Source organism: Trichomycterus rosablanca, chromosome 3 (assembly GCF_030014385.1).
Source record: "Trichomycterus rosablanca isolate fTriRos1 chromosome 3, fTriRos1.hap1, whole genome shotgun sequence".
Classification (NCBI taxonomy): Eukaryota; Metazoa; Chordata; class Actinopteri; order Siluriformes; family Trichomycteridae; genus Trichomycterus; species Trichomycterus rosablanca.
Window position 1 is genome coordinate 17204470 of NC_085990.1, and position 17583 is coordinate 17222052.

The 17583-nt window shown below is 40.5% G+C and overlaps 1 protein-coding gene across 1 annotated transcript in view; it reads left to right on the top strand.

Moving 5' to 3' along the window:
- Nucleotides 1–2520: 2520 nt before the first annotated feature.
- bcam (basal cell adhesion molecule (Lutheran blood group)) overlaps nucleotides 2521–17583 on the top strand; it is a 101851-nt gene continuing 86788 nt past the window's right edge. Inside the window, exon 1 of the mRNA XM_062990991.1 lies at nucleotides 2521–2760. Coding sequence (XP_062847061.1) covers nucleotides 2694–2760 — 67 coding nt within the window. The 5' untranslated portion in view covers nucleotides 2521–2693. The remainder of the gene's footprint in view (nucleotides 2761–17583) is intronic.

Sequence of the window (17583 nt, forward strand, 5' to 3'; positions counted from 1 at the left end):
AACATCCACCAGCTCTGTGATGTCATCATGGAGGAGTGGAAGAGGATTCCAGTAGCAACCTGTGCAGCTCTGGTGAATTCCATGCCCAGGAGGGTTAAGGCAGTGCTGGATAATAATGGTGGTCACACAAAATATTGACACTTTGGGCACAATTTGGACATGTTCACTGTGGGGTGTACTCACTTATGTTGCCAGCCATTTAGACATGAATGGCTGTGTGTTGAGTTATTTTCAGAAGACAGTAAATCTACACTGCTATACAAGTTGTACACTGACTACTCTAACTTATATCCAAGTTTCATGTCTATAGTGTTGTCCCATGAAAAGATATAATGAAATATTTGCAGAAATGTGAGGGGTGTACTCACTTTTGTGATACACTGTACATTGTTTTTAAACATTTCAATAATTTTCTCACACATTTGTTGACAAACTGGAGATCCTCTGATCATCTTTACTCATCAAAGACTCAGCCTTTCCTGGATGCCGCTTTTGTACCAAACCAATCACCTGTTGACATCACCTGTTTGGAATCACATCATTATTTAGTTTTTTCACCTCATTACTAGCCCTAAATTGCCCCGTCCCAACTTTTTTTGGAATGTGTTGCAGCTGTCAATTGAAGCTGAGCAGACAAAACATGAAATATTTTAAAATAAATGAAATAAACTGTTTGCAATCAAAAGTCAAAGGAACACTGCATTTTTATTTTATTTGTGTTTTCCATACTGTCCCAACTTTTTCTGATTTGGGGTTGTATATTTTGATAGAACTTATATACAAGAACTTAAAGTGAAACTACAGTTTAGTTATTGTTGTTTGGGACAGTTGCTAATGTGTTGTTGTGTTTAATCTGAACTTAGACATTATTTGTTTATATCTATGCTATATTTCCAACAGTGGTGGACCGTGAGGGCCAGCAAGGCCTTCTCTGCTGGCCTAAACACTGTCAGAATCACTGACTAATGTGTTAATATATTTTTCCATGAATATTCATAAATTATTTCCAAATAGTCTGTTTTCTTTCTTTCATAGATTTTTTTCCTGGTTGTGCTGCTTCCAGTCGTGCATATTTATACTAGAGCTATTATCAAATCATATTTCAGTCATCATGTGTTGCCTGGGTCAAATAAATCTACCTTAAGGGCTTTAAAATCCGTAGTGCGGGCGCCTCTAGCCTAAAATAAATGGCAATGAAATTGATACTTTAACCAATCAGAATTTGAGTTGCCAAGGCCATCTAGCACGCGTGCAATTACATTGGCGTTTTAAGTCCTCTGATTGGATGGTTAAAGAACATAAAGTGTAGATTTAACGAACTTTATCTGTAGTGACTTGCACACTCGAAAATATATTTTTCTTGATTTAAGCTGTTTTATCAACCCACAATGGCTGAAGGGAGAGAAGAAATTGATTCGGTCGCAGATTTACTTACAAACCCATTTTCTACACGGACTTTTCAAGAAAAGCTGGACATCGTTAAGAAAGGACGGACAACCCCGAAGTTATCATGCCTGTCGCAACAGGGAAAAGGATTCGTTTGCCACTTTCAATTGAGTAATTACGAGCGGTAATTGTCATTTTATTATGTTATTATTGATGCATTTTGATGTGTGTCGCAGCTGTGACTGCAGTGGAAGGAAACTTGTTGAATTGTGCTATGTGGGTTTGTTGCTTTAGTAATGGCATTCTATTGGCTACTTGAGTTATCTGTGAGGCAACGACGCGTTATACTACATTTCTGCATAATATTGATGGTTTCTATAGCCATAATGATGTTATTAAGAGGTGGATTTATTCAGGCAATAAGCCACTGAAAGCCTAGGTGTGAAATACACGGCTCGTCACTGATTTCCAATATGTTTTGTGTGGATTATATTGACTTGTGGCTTGACTCGGACTCTAGCCTAAAGACTCGTGACTTGACTCGGACTCTAGCCTAAGACTCGTGACTTGACTCGGACTCGTATTTTGTGACTTGTGAACATCTCTGCCCAGATGTCTAGCCATCACAATTAAGCCCTTGTCAAACTTGCTCAAATCCTTATGCTCGCCCATTTTTCCTGCTTCTAAACACATCAACTTTGAGGAATCAAATCACTTGACATGTCAGTGGTCATATCGTTATGTCTGGTCGGTGTATAATTGATATGATATTAATCAAGATTATCCACCTGTTAGCAATAGGTGTGGTCGAAACACTTGAACTTGGTGATGAGGACAGGTGTCAGCACACTTTTGGCCATATGGTGTACATTTCCCAAAACAACTTGAGACAATGAAGTACACAGCTGTCCAAGAAGCTGAATCATTTTTCACTGCACCGTATGATTCATCTGGACTTCTTCCCCTGCTGAGATTTTGATATTAGTCTTTCGAGGGGGGAAAAGAAGGAGGGGAAGACGGAAGAAGAAGGGGGGCTGTTTGGAGGGTCACCTTTTGTGCAAATACATCAACCAAAGGCACCGCCTGCCTCCCGCATCAAGTTTCTCTGAGCGCTCAGGCACCGGCTGTTGGTTTGACTGTGCGTGTGTGCGCCAGTGCGTCAGTGTGTTTGAGACACAGCCAGAGATAGGATCGGAGTAAGATCAGCAGATCAGAAGTGCTAACGGGACTCCACACAGCAGACTACAGCACAGCACAGCAGGACCGGGAGTCCGAGAGAAACCAAGTCTTGAGGAGTTGTTGTGAACATGCAGAGAATGATGGGTTCGGGACGTGTGTGTTTTTTCTGCGTCTGGCTTTTACTCGCACTGCACGGTAAGCGCGCTTTCACTTTTTACTTTACTTTTTTATTTCAACTGTGCAATCTCATTAGAACTTGCATTTCAATCAGTGCTTTGTGTGTTCGCTTCCTTTTCACCTTTTTATTGCACTTTAATTTCTCAGCGCTTAAATTTTAAACGCCAACTGGATTTAGTAGACTAGATTGAGCGCTTCGGTTGCCAGATTCACAAAATCCCGCTTTGTTGTACTCGTTTAATCATCCTATACTGCAGGTATTAAATCAAGGTGGCACGGTGGATTGGTGGAATGGGTGCTGCAGAGCAACATAAGTCCTGTGCACTTGAGTTCGTTCCTCTCCTTCAGTAGTTGTCTGTAAGGAGATTGGAATGCTTTCCCTGGTACTCCTGTTTCATTCCACCTCTAATTACAAAACCAGTAGTAAGGTGGACTGGCTACTATAAATGTCCCCAAATTACTGTCATAGTGGCACATCAGGTTGGTTTGTTTATTGGGATTTTTTAACGTCATGTTTTACACTTTGGTTACATTCATGACAGAAATTACAGGGTTACAATTTTGTATCTCCAATTTACCTCACTTGCATGTCTTTGGACTGTGGGAGGAAACCGGAGCACCCAGAGGAAACCCACGCAGACACGGGAAACACGTGCAAGGACCACCCCTGGGGATCGAACCCAGGACCTTCTTGCTGTGACGCAACAGTGCTACCCACCGAGCCACCGTGCCGTCCTTGTATTCTTTTAATCATACTGTACAGCAGGTATTAAAATCAGGGTGGCACGGTGGCTTGGTGGAACGGGAAGTCCTGGGCACTTGAGTTCGTTCCTGTCCTTTAGTGGTTGTCTGTAAGGGGATTGGAATGCTTTCCCTGGTACTCCTGTTTCATTCCACCTCTAATTCAAAAACCATTAAGAGGGTGGACAGGCTATTATAAATGTCCCCTAGGTGGGATTAGGTTCATATATGAGTAAGTCTGTCACTGTGGAAGAAACTAAACCCTCTTCCAAGGTGTAGTCCCAACTTGTGATAATTCTATATGGGTTGGCTGGACCCACCATTGGAAAGACTGAAACGCTTAGGAAAAATGAGTGAATAAATATGGCTATTCAATTTATTGGCATAGTGGCACATCAGGTAGAGTGGGTTCTAGAGACCTTTCCCTTGAACACTCTGTATTTTCATTGGTGCTTTGGGTGCCCTGAACTTTTGTGTTGCTTCGCAATGGACTGATGCCTAATCCAGGGTATGTCCCCACTTTGTGCCCAGTGTCTTCTGTTGGCCGAACTAATCATGACCCTGATTAGTATAGTGGTTGGTTAAAATGAATCAATGAATGAATATTCAAATATTTGGAATTTATAAGCCAGGTTCTAGAGATGTGACAGGTGTAATGACAAAGTCACCTACTGGTTAGATTAGAGGTTTAATTAGCTCTTATAAAATGACAGATCCAGGACCAGATTTGCATTCCTACTGTACGCAAGAAGAATGTCTTTAAGATGATAGAAGGAATTCATTTGAAATGAGGGATTTGGTATCCAGGAGGATAAAAATCCGGCAACCCTGCGAGACGCTCAGCCGCTACAACCTGCTTCTTCACCTGCAGCTACCAAACTCAACAGAAACAAAAGGGTGTTTCAAAAGTTATTAGGGGCGATTTTAATCAGTTAGAATAATGAAATGGGATACATTTTACACCAAAATTTCCATATATTAACAACGATCAAGTTTTAATTGTGGATTATAGCACGCGGGTCTTAGACGGTCTCGTGCGTGTGTGCGTGTGCGCGCGCGCATCTGCGTTTGTGTTCAGATTTTGACCCTGTAACAATTCTGAAGACATTTGGTCGGTCTAGTTCTTCTCAAAAAGCAAATAATACTTCAAATATTGTTTAATTTGAATATAATTTTTGATTATTAATGTTAAAGAGGAACAGGGACACAAACAGAAATTGGCTTCAAGGTAACTGTATAATGTTAAGAATGCATTTAAAAGAACAGAAGCCTTTGTCGAGAAATGAGAGAACTTGAACCTCAAAAGTCACATACACTGATCAGCCATAACATGAGCAGCGCTGCTGGAGTTTTTAAATACCGTGTCCACTCACTGTCCACTCTATTAGACACTCCTACCTAGTTGGTCCACCTTGTAGATGTAAAGTCAGAGACGATCGCTCATCTAAGCTGTCCTCACAATGAAGGACCCCCCCCCCCCACACACACACACACACAATAACTCAAGATCCCCCCACCCTTTTTCTCAGCACTGGACTCTACATTTTATTATACACACATATGTATACATTTACATACAGAATATATGGTTGGTTATTATGTTGTTATTACCATACTGATGTATAATAGTAATTGCATCTAATTGTATTTTATTTACTCTATTTACTGTACTTACACTGTACTGGAGGTGCTGTAACACTCAAATTCCCCCCATGGGGATCAAGAAAAAAGGAATCTTATCTTATCTGTATCTTATTGCTGCTGTTTGAGTTGGTCATCTTCGAAGACCTTCATCAGTAGTCACAGGATGCTGCCCATGGGGCGCTGTTGGCTGGATATTTTTGGTATGTGGACTATTTTCAGTCCAGCAGTGACAGTGAGGTGTTTAAAAACCAGCACAACACACACTAACACACCACCACCATGTCAGTGTCTGCAGTGCAGTGCTGAGAATGAGCCACCACCCAAATAATACCTACTCTGTAGTGGTCCTGTGGAGGTCCCGACCGTTAAAGAACAGGGTGAAAGCAGGCTAAAAAGGATCACCTTCTACATTGCAGAACATTCTTCCTGGAGATCTTTAGTTCTAAACCCAGACTCAAACCACACCTTCTTCAGCTGGCAGACACTATCTGAATACCTGTAGATCAGCTGGAGCAGGTGTGTTAAATCATGCTTGGAGCTAAACTCTGTAGGAAAGCACTGCAGACCTCCAAGAGATGGCATGGTGCCCATATGACTATGATTTATGAAGGGCTGTTATATCAATATGCGCTGCAGAGTTTGCTGTATTCATTTCGGGCCTCACAATCCCCGGTTAGCATGTAATATACAGTAGACCCTTGAGTTATGAACGGTTTACCATACGAACATTTTGGGTTACGAACGATCTTTTTCAACTTAACGTACGAACAAATTTCAAATTACGAACCGAAATTTGTGAAATACGTGACGTTACGAACAAGTTGACTCAGAGGGTCTCTCTCTCTCTCTCGCTCTATATATATATATACTGTATATATATATATATATATATACTGTATATATATATATATATATATATATATATATATATATATATATATATATATATACTGTATATATACTGTATATATATATATATATATATATATATATATATATATATATACTGTATATATACTGTATATACAGTAGTGTTCAAAAAAATAGCAGTGATTTTAAAAAAGTCAATAAAGCACAAAATCATTATAATAACTTTTATTTCCATAAATGCAAATGCACTGAAAATACTACACTTTTAATTCTAAATCAAAACATTTACAACATTTAGCCAGTTTGTGTTAATCCTTTACAGAAAGTTAAGAAAAATGAATATTAGGCTGTTCAAAAAAATAGCAGTGCCAGCATTTTTCTTTAAAAACTCAAAAAATGTATCTATAAACTGAAAATGTTCACTTCACTTTACTTTAAATTACTGAACTAATATTTAGTGGCATAACAATTGTTTCTGAGATCTGTGTTGCATGGAGTCGACCAACTTCTGGTACCTCTGAACAGGTATTCTGTTTGGACCAGTCAATGTGTTCTTTGGGAAATTTGAACCCATTCAGGACACGTCTTTTTCTTAACAACGGAACTTTGCAAGGAGTTCTTGCTGGTAAATTGGCTTCATTTAATCATCTTCTGTACTCACTGGTAACTTCAGATGTTCCTTGATCTTTCTGGAGGTGATCACTGGCTGAACCTTTGCCATTCTGGCTATTCTTTGATCCATTCAAACAGTAGTTCCACGCTTCCTTCTGCATCTTTCAGGTTTTGGTTGTCACTTTAAGGCATTTGAGATCATTTTAGCTGAGCAGGCTATAATTTGCTGCACTTCTCTGTATGTTTTTTCCCTCTAAAATCAACTTTTTAATCAAAGTACGCTGTTCATCAGAACAATGTCTGGAACAACCCATTTTACTCAGTATTTCAGAAGGAAATGTGCTATGACCAACCTGTGCAACATTTGCCACCCTCCTACCTTAAATAAGGGCCAAAATTGACACCCATTCTTCTGCAGAATGAATGACTTCACCAATTAAACTCCTCACTGCTATTATTTTGAACAACCCCCTTTCAATCAAGGCTTTGATTACTCAGAATGAACGGCATGCATGTCCTAATTGTTGGGTTTGTTTTGTTTTCAATACTCTACTACACTTTCAAGTAAATTTTTTGCTATGTAGAAATAGCATTTCTACTAAAAACTTTTATTTATCAAGTTAGTGGTGTTGGACTGCTATTTTTTTGAACACCACTGTATATATATATACAGTATATTAGGGCTGTCATGCGATAATTGTTTTTAATCGAGATTAATCGTGATTAAAGAGCCAAATTAATCTCGATTAATCGCAATTAATCGCAAACTAATAATTAAGCAAAATTTGAACAGTTATGCACATTTTTATTGCAAGAACCATTTCTAGATGCAACACCAGTGGTGTAACTAGGAGCTCATGGGCCCCAGTTGGGCCCCCTCAACAAATTGCATATGCTGATGGCTGAACAGAAAAAAAGAACAGAATAAAAGTTACTCGGAAGTTACAATAACTGCCTCTGGTATTTTTAATGCACAGTTTTAGTTTTTTTAGTTTTACTTAACGAAAATATTGTAATTGTAATTGTAATATAATAAAAATGACTTGGCGAGTGCAGCCAGGGGGGAGGGGGGGGGTCTTAGTGAGGTGAGTGGTTGAGTTCATGTCGTGGAGGACCCCAGAAACCCCCCCCCCCTTCCCTGGGCCCTGGTGCTTAAGCTTTCTGACTAACCCAGAAATCATGCTTTCAAAATATTTTTATCTAATATTATGCGTCAGTAACAAAACACAGATATGATTATTTCATAGATCTATTAAGAAAAGCTTTTAATACTGTGTTGTGCAGAAACATGACTGGGAAATATTGTTCTAAATTACCATTTAAACACCTATAAATACCTAAAACAATTAAGTTACCAAACATTATATATAAGTTATTGACTGTAGCTATAAAAAGTGTTAATTAATACAGCCCATGTAAATGCTTAGTCCATATAAATATCAGATACAAATGTGTTTTTAAAAAACTAAAAACATCACAAATATAAATCATGTTTATAGCCATGTGATAGAATAACCTGAATAAACTGTAGAGGTGAAGCATTACGCAGTTTCACTTCTGTCTCAAACAGTACCTGAGGGAAGGAGGCGGAGCTACGCGGTTTTGATGGACAGGTCTAGCAGCCAATGGAGATACTCGTTACAGAGATTGCGTGATTTCATTCATCTTTGTGGACAGAACACCCCGGACTTTGGACATGCTGCTTTACACAGTCCAGTGTGTTCTGTGTACAGTTCATGCGCTTTACATCCAAATTCATCTGAAATACAGTTCATTACCACAGAGACACATATTTACGTGGCACAAACAGCCAAATAAAAATAGTTCGATAAAAAATTTAAAATGTGTTAAATTAAAAATGTAATGCGTTAATCGCGTTAATTAACGCGTTAAACGACAGCCCTAATATATATATATATACAGTATATATACAGTAGACGAACATTCGGACAGCGGACGGTGTTTTTTCTGTGTTTTCTTTATATTTTGTAAAATTCTACAGTATATTAAAATGGCCCCAAAGAATGTGCAGAGAAAGTGCAGTGGTGAGAAAATGAACAAATCTATTACTACTGTATTTGTTGTGTTGTATAATTACTCCTACCAGTAGCTGTCACTGTCTATCAGACAGAGGGGACGGTTAGTGAGAGAGAAGAAGGAAGTTATTCTTTCATGCAATTACACCTACAAAATACAATACTTATTGTTGTTATTGAGTTATTGTTGTTTCTGGTAGATACATTTCATAAAAAAAGAAGGAAATGTATTATGGTGTACGGTACAGCACACGTACTGTACTGAAATGTGGTGTGTGTTTTATGTACAGTACTACTGTGTATTGTTGTTCATTATTGTTTATTACAGTATTATCTATTCTATAATTTAAGATTAAGGGAAAATATACTTGTATTTATAACAAAAATGACAATTTAAGACATTAGAAAGGTTAGGTAAGGGGGTGATTTGGGAGGTCCGGCACAGATTCATTCTATTTACATTATTTCTTATGGGAAAAATAGGTTTAACTAACGAACATTTTGACTTAAGAACAGCCCTTCGGAAGCAATTAAATTCGTAAGTCAAGGGTCTGCTGTATGGCCGATCACGGTATGTTATGTTGATGGGATATATTTTGAGTGCCTGATATACTTCCAGTAAACTCATCCCTGTTTAAGTTAGTGCTGGATGTTGACTTGAAAACACATACAGTGGTGCTTTCCTAATTGCTTTCCTAATTCCTAAATGTTCCAGACTTTGCGGCAGCAGTTTGGTTCATAACGGTGAGCTCCATAAAATGGAAAAGGCACTTCAGTGGCCTCGCAGAGCCTAACCTCCACCCCTCTATGCACTTTTGGGATGAATTAAAACATTGATTGCGAGAGAGGGTTTCTCATTTAACATCTGGGACTGTCTCTAAAATTTTGTGGAAGCCTTAGTATAAGCATGGATGCTGTTAAAGCTAACAAAGGGGGCGTGTAACTTTACATTTATGCCCATGGTTTGGAAAAAGGATGTCCAACATCTAGTAGTGAACAACATTGCTGTATAAGGGACCTATCCCAAATCTATTGTGTCTTAAAATGAACCAAATATACATTTAGTTTGGTGGTACAGAGGGTGCTGTGATGCCATTTTTACATCTTTTAGTCAAGCTCAGCACACTAATAATACAGTATGAGGTTTACTTTTGATTACAGTAACAGAAGGGACCCTGGTGGTAAATCATCAGAACATCACCGTGTGCAAAGTGCTATTTACAAAAGCACTGCTTCCCCTCTTTGTCCTTTCCAGCATTATTTCCCCGCACCTATTTCCTTGCTCCTATTTCTTCTACATTAAGACCCCCCACCCTTTTCCACCTTGCCATCAAGTACACGCACACTGCCTACCCCCCTCAGCCTCCAGTAATTATTATGGCATTAGGGAGTCTTTAAATGAAAAAAAACTGTGCTTTCATCCTGGCCACGAGATAAAAGCTGAGCTGTTTTTTAAGGGATCCCAGTCTCAAGGGCCACTGGTTCACATTATGGTACTTGAAGCTTGCAGTTGTGATTTTGTTATTATGGGGTGGTGCTCACTGTGCTCCTTCCAGTTTCTGATAATGGTCCACACAATACATTAAGGATTAATCAACTAGACTCATTGCTAACAGGTGTACACTGATCAGCCATAACATTAAAACCACCTCCTTGTTTCTACACTCACTGTCCATTTTATCAGCTCCACTTACCATATACAAGCACTTTGTAGTTCTACAATTACTGACTGTAGTCCATCTGTTTCTCTGCATATCTTTTTAGCCTGCTTTTCACTACAGAGCAGGTATTATTTAGGTGGTGCATCATTCTCAGCACTGTAGTGACACTGACATGGTGGTGGTATGTTAGTGTGTGTTGTGCTGGTATGAGTGGATAAGACACAGCAGTGCTGCTGGAGTCTTTAAATAGCGTGTCCACTCACTGTCCACTCTATTAGACACTCCTACCTAGTTGGTCCACCTTGTAGACGTAAAGTCAGAGAAGATCGCTCATCTTCTAGACCTTCATCAGTGATCACAGGACGCTGCCCACAGGGTGCTGTTGGCTGGATGTTTTTGGTTGGTGGACTATTCTCAGTCCAGCAGTGACAGTGAGGTGTTTAAAAACTCCATCAGCACTGCTGTGTCTGATCCACTCATACCAGCACAACACACACTAACACACCACCACCATGTCAGTGTCACTGCAGTGCTGAGAATGACCCACCACCCAAATATGACCTGCTCTGTAGTGGTCCTGGGAGAGTCCTGACCATTGAAGAACAGCATGAAAGGGGGCTAACAAAGCATGCAGAGAAACAGATGGACTACAGTCAGTAATTGTAGAACTACAAAGTGCTCCTATATGGTAAGTGGAGCTGATAAAATGGACAGTGAGTGGTGCATTTGTGTAAATCAGGATGGCAATACCGTGGCTGATTGTTGAGCTTGATTAGGCTTTTTTAGGAGGGGGGTGTTGGTTAAGGGTGGGATTTAACATGTTGCTCCAGGCCTCTTATTAGTTGTTATTCTTGCATGGCAGCAGGAGGGGTCTCAGCTTGGAATGAGAGGTATTTTTCTAAGGACAGGCTCCATCTCGCCCCCTGATTCTTTACTTCCTTCGCTCTTACTCTATCTCTCTAAGACACATGGGCATGCACAAGTGGCCAACAGTGGTTGTCACAAAACCGCAACATGCTGGTGTTAATCCAACAACACGTTATGCTACTTCTCTCAAACAGTTGTATGTTTTGGACAACTGCATTTTATGTGGTCATGATTTGTTACCAACTCACACTGTATAATAACAAGTGTTTGAGGATTATAGAGAGCGTAGCATGTAGCTCCTGTTCTGGCTGGCACTGGCTGGTGAAAACTGTGTCAGAGGAGTTAGCTATTGACCCCCCTCAACCAGCATTGGAAAAATTGCAGGGTGGAATTGAAAGTCACTAAATAGGGAAAAAAATGTGTCCCAAACCTCATGGTATATAGATGTATAAAACCAAGCACCTAGGCATGCAGACTGCTTCTACAAACATTTATGAAAGAATGGGTGGCTCTCAGGAGCTCAGTGAATTCCAGCGTGGTACCGTGATAGGATGCCACCTGTGCAACAAGTGCAGTCATGAAATTTCCTCCCTACTAAATATTCCACAGTCGACTGTCAGTGGTATTATAACAATGTGGAAGCGATTAGGAACGACAGCAACTCAGCCACGAAGTGGTAGGCCACATAAAATGACAGAGGCGGATGCTGAGGCGCATAGTGCGCAGAGGTCACCAACTTTCTGCAGAGTCAATCGCTACAGACCTCCAAACTTCATGTGGCCTTCAGATTAGCTGAAGAACAGTGTGTAGAGAGCTTCATGGAATGGGTTTCCATGGCCGAGCAGCTGCATCCAAGCCTGACATCACCAAGCACAAAGCAAAGCGTTGGATGCAGTGGTGTAAAGCACGCCGCCACTGGACTCTAAAGCAGTGGAGACGTGTTCTCAGGAGTGACGAATAACGCTTCTCCATCTGGCAATCTGATGGATTCTGGATTTGGTGGTTGCCAGGAGAACGGTACTTGTCTGACTGCATTGTGCCAAGTGTAAAGTTTGGTGGAGGGGGGATTATGGTGTGGGGTTGTTTTTCAGGAGTTGGGCTCGGCCCCTTAGTTCCAGTGAAAGGAACTCTTAATGCTTCAGCATACCAAGAGATTTTATACAATTTTATGCTCCCAACTTTGTGGGAACAGTTTGGGGATGGCCCCTTCCTGTTCCAACATGACTGCAAACCAGTGCACAAAGCAAGTCCTGACCTCAACCCGATAGAACACCTTTGGGATGATCCAGGCCTTCTCATCCAACATCAGTGTCTGACCTTACAAATGCGCTTCTGGAAGAATGGTCAAAGATTCCCATAAACACACTCCTAAACCTTGTAGAAAGCCTTCCCAGAAGAGTTGAAGCTGTTATAGCTGCAAAGGGTAGGCCGACATCATATTAAACCCTATGGATTAAGAATGGGATGTCACTCAAGTTCATATGCGTGTGAAGGCAGACGAGCGAATACTTTTGGCAATATAGTGTAGTAATCCAGCCAATGACAAGGTTATGACATGACCCACCTGGCCAGGTGTTAAGCACACGCCCAGTAGAGGCTTTTCTATGGATCTGGACTACCTACTAGAAGATTGCAAGTTCAAATCCTGGTTTACTAATCCACCAATGCTGGGCCTTTGAGCAAGAAACTAAAACGTCAAGCTCTAGACATCATCGGATGCATACCTTCAAACTAATGATGGTTTTCTTACTTTTATTATTATATGTTAACACACCAGTGTAAACAAATGTGGGAACTGGACTTTAATGTGGGAACAAGGATCCCCTTGTCTGGCAGTGGGTTTAGGTGCATTTTTTTGCACCACAAAGACAGCTGCTTTTTTATCTTCAGTGTCCTACTTTGATGTGGGAGCAACATAAGAGAACTAAAACTCCAAGGTGTTATAGAACATCCCGTCCATGAGAGTCTAGCTTTAGATCCTAATATCAGTAAAGCTCTGGTAGAGATCAGATAAATACACACTCGTCTAATGTTCTGGATCATCTTGTCTATTTTGGCGATCTTGGCACCTGTTTCCTCATGTCGCTCTCTTTGTTGTCTGTAATTATAGTGCTATTATAAGTCATGGCCGTTCATTAATGTTTCAGGTGACTTACTATGTTTACCTTGTTTAGTCTGGTGGTGCATGACCTGGCATTGCTGACTGTCTTACTTGTGAGTTTATTGAACTAAAGTCCTGAGATTTGTGTTCAGGTAGTTCTAAGCAGAGATGTTCACAAGCCACAAAATACGAGTCCGAGTCAAGTCACGAGTCTTTAGGCTAGAGTCCGAGTCAAGTCACAAGTTTTTAGGCTAGAGTCCGAGTCAAGTCACGAGTCTTTAGGCTAGAGTACAAGTCAAGTCACGAGTCTTTAGGCTAGAGGCCGAGTCAAGTCACGAGTCTTTAGGCTAGAGTCCGAGTCAAGTCACGAGTCTTTAGGCTAGAGTCCGAGTCAAGTCACGAGTCTTTAGGCTAGAGTCCAAGTCAAGTCACGAGTCTTTAGGCTAGAGTCCGAGTCAAGTCACGTGTCTTTAGGCTAGAGTCCGAGTCAAGTCACGAGTCTTTAGGCTAGAGTCTGAGTCAAGTCACAAGTCTGTAGACTAGAGTCCAAGTCAAGTCACGAGTCTTTAGGCTAGAGTCCAAGTCAAGTCACAAGTCTTTAGGCTAGAGTCCAAATCAAGTCACGAACCTTTAGGCTAGAGTCTGAGTCAAGTCACAAGTTACAAAATACGAGTCCGAGCCAAGTCACAAGTCTTTAGACTAGAGTCCAATTCAAGTCACAAATCAATATAATATGCACAAAACATATACTGGAAATGTAGCGTAGAAATAAACAAATAATATGTAACTTCAGATCAAAAACAACAGATTAGCAACTGTATTTTGCCGTTTTACTTAGTGCCTTTACTTTCCTAGTCATTGTGCAAATGAATGTAATTTCCGTAACAAGAAGGTACCAGTTAAAAGCTTAAACTGATACGTTTTGTTTTCATTACATTACAAAAGCTATAAATCACGGGACAGCGGCCAAAATCCAAAACACAGCAAAAAAAATCATAACCACTGCTTACCTTAGCTTATGTTCTCCCAGATGCTATTAAATTTATAACAGTGTGTTGTGCCATTAGGAATATAATCCGTTATTTTGTAAATGTGCTTATACTTAAAAACCTCCAAACTTTTCCCGGTTGTGAAGTAAAACACGAACTCGTTAGAAATCCAATCAAGCGTTTCATTGACAATCATCTGTGTGAGGCAAACTAAATAAATGTAAATAACAGCATTTCTTACTAAAAATTACAATCAGAAAGTCTGATTGGTTCAGAAAGCGGTCTTTCAACCATTAGCGCCAATTCTGCCCCTATCTCTGGTTCTAAGAGCTAAGAGCTACAAATCCAGTGAAATCACTAGAACATCCAGCCTCCATCAATTATTTTCTCTTAACTTTAAAAACAAAGCCCATCTCAGTCTGTTCCTCCACCCCTCAACGAGGTTGTTCCTAAGTCTCAGCTCTGCCCAGAGCTCCGGTGTTCAAACGCTTTTTTTGACACTACAAAGTGCTGGAGCCGGGCACAGGCTGAGCCAGAGGAAGCACTCTAGCCTTTGATTTTTTTCTAAGCCTGTATTTTCAAGGCTGCCCTGTTATTAGGGCCATGCTGGAAATGCAGAGATAAAAAAGATAAAAGAGGTTATCTATGTATCGGTGTGTAAGCCTTTATTTTAAGGGATATGGTACTTTGAAGGATGGCCTTGAACATGAGGTAATGGTGTTGAGAATGGAGTTTCAGTAGCTCTTCTGGGAAACATGGTTAATTTTGGCTGATCAATTAAGCTATAGGAAGTAGTGTGTGATAAGTACTGGTGCATTCAGATCTCTCGGGGTTTTTTGGAAAGAAATATCTCACAAATTACAGAAAGCCATCCTCTCCCCTGGCTCCATTAGACATGGATCGATAGGGAACTACGCATTAGATGCGCCAAATTGATCTGTTTACTGTTTGTTTCACATCCGTCAGCAAAGTGAACAAGACTGGAGCTTGCAACCATGACTATTTTTACCCTTTCTGGTTTCTTTTTCAATGCCTCAGTTTCTACTAGCAAGTATCCCAAGACTCAGTTTGAAAAGATGACAGCTCAGGTCTAAAGCTTGGATTATGCTTTTTTGTGGTTCTTACAGAGAGGGCCTTCGGGAAAGACTATTGCTATAACCTCTGTAAAGCTCTTCTCTTGTTTAAGACTACACCTTAGAGCAGTGTTGAAAAGTCAAAGTTCCCATCCACCTCTGGATGGGAATTTCAGCTTTTCAACACTGCTTTAAGGTGTAGTGTTAAACAAGAGCAGAGCTTTACTATACACCGAGCAGCCATAACATTAAAACCACCTCCTTGTTTCTACACACACTGTTCATTTTATCAGCTCCATTTACCATGTAGAAGCACTTTGTAGTTCTACAATTACTGACTGTAGTCCATCTGTTTCTCTGCATGCTTTGTTAGCCCCCTTTCATGCTGTTCTTCAATGGTCAGGACTCTCCAAGAACCACTACAGAGCAGGTATTATTTGGGTGGTGGGTCATTCTCAGCACTGCAGTGACACTGGCATGGTGGTGGTGTGTGTTGTGCTGGTATGAGTCCATTCACTGTCCACTCTATTAGACACTCCTACCTAGTTGGTCCACCTTGTAGATGTAAAGTCAGAGATGATCGCTCATCTATTGCTGCTGTTTGAGTTGGTCATCTTCTAGACCTTTATCAGTGGTCAAAGGACGCTGCCCACAGGGCGCTGTTGGCTGGATATTTTAGGTTGGTGGACTATTTTCAGTCCAGCAGTGACAGTGAAAGCAGTATCCCCTCATACCAGCACAACACACACTAACACACCACCACGTCAGTGTCACTGCAGTGCTGAGAATGATCCACCACCCAAATAATACCTGCTCTGTAGTGGTCCTGGGAGAGTCCTGACCATTGAAGAACAGCATGAAAGGGGGCTAACAAAGCATGCAGAGAAGCAGATGGACTACAGTCAGTATTTGTAGAACTTCAAAGTGCTCCTATATGGTAAGTGGAGCTGATAAAATGGACAGCAATTGTAGAAATAAGGAGGTGGTTTTAATGTTATGGCTGATCGGTGTATGTGCCAGCAGCACGAAAGTAGCATTTCTTGTTTATAAATTAAGCAGCATGTAGCTTGGTATTCAATATTTTAATCACCCATTTACCATGGCAGCAAGTTGTGTATTTCTTATTGGTAGAACTTCTCAGCCCAATGGTTCTTTTACTCCAACTTGTTTACTACCTCTGTGACTACCTCATGACAAATTGCCATCAAATTACTGGTCTGATTACCAAGGCTCCAGGTTTTCTAAAGACTGTCTCAGATGGCTTTCCAGAGCACGCATAAATGGACCTACTCTGGGGACCCTCCCACACCTGCCTCAAGCCGAAGCAGCTTTAACACGCATGGGTCAAAATGCCACAGTGTGTTGAAACAAGTCTTGAGTAAAGACTCCTTAAACATTCCCTTCCTCCACTAGACTGTGACTACTGTCCTGCTTATCCCAGCGGGCAAACATTCCCCGCAAAACAGCATGCAAGTGCCGAGTGAAGAGAGGGTTTTTATAGCCGTGAGCTGATAGCTGTTTGGTTAGTTGTAAGTACCCCTGGGCTAAAGATCTTTTGCACCCTCTTAAATGCCATTCGAGTGGGGTTTTTCCTGGGATACTACTGGTTTAAGTCTATTTTCATTCCAATATGGTGCAGTCAGAATATATAGAATTGAGTACAATATTCAACATAAATTATTTATGTCAATAACATAATCAGCCTAAAAGGTATTCTTGACCTCCCCATTAAGGTTGTCGATAACTACCTCCTCTGTTTTGGCAAGGTTCTCCAAAAGAATTTAGTCTGTTGTCTATAAAAATTTCTGCCCATTCAGCTGAAAGACCATTTGTGAGGTCAGGCACTGATGTTGGATGATAAGGACGGGCTTAAACTGACATTACAATTCACCCCAAAGATGCCTATTAGGGTAGAAGGATTAGGGCTGTGTACTGGTCCTTGGAGTTGCTCCTCACCAAACTTATAAAACATTAAATCACGTCTTAATACAAACTCCTTTATGCTTGAATAAAAAGAAAGCATATAATTAATTTTTAATTGATTTAATACATGTTAGCAATGGGTGTGGCTGAAACACTTGAAGTGAATAATTAGAAGACATGCTTTTGACTACACCGACGAGGCATAACATTAAAACCACCTCCTTGTTTCTACACTCATTGTCCATTTTATCAGCTCCATTGACTGCAATTACTGACTAGTCCATCTGTTTCTCTGCGTGCTTTGTTAGCCCTCATTTATGCCGT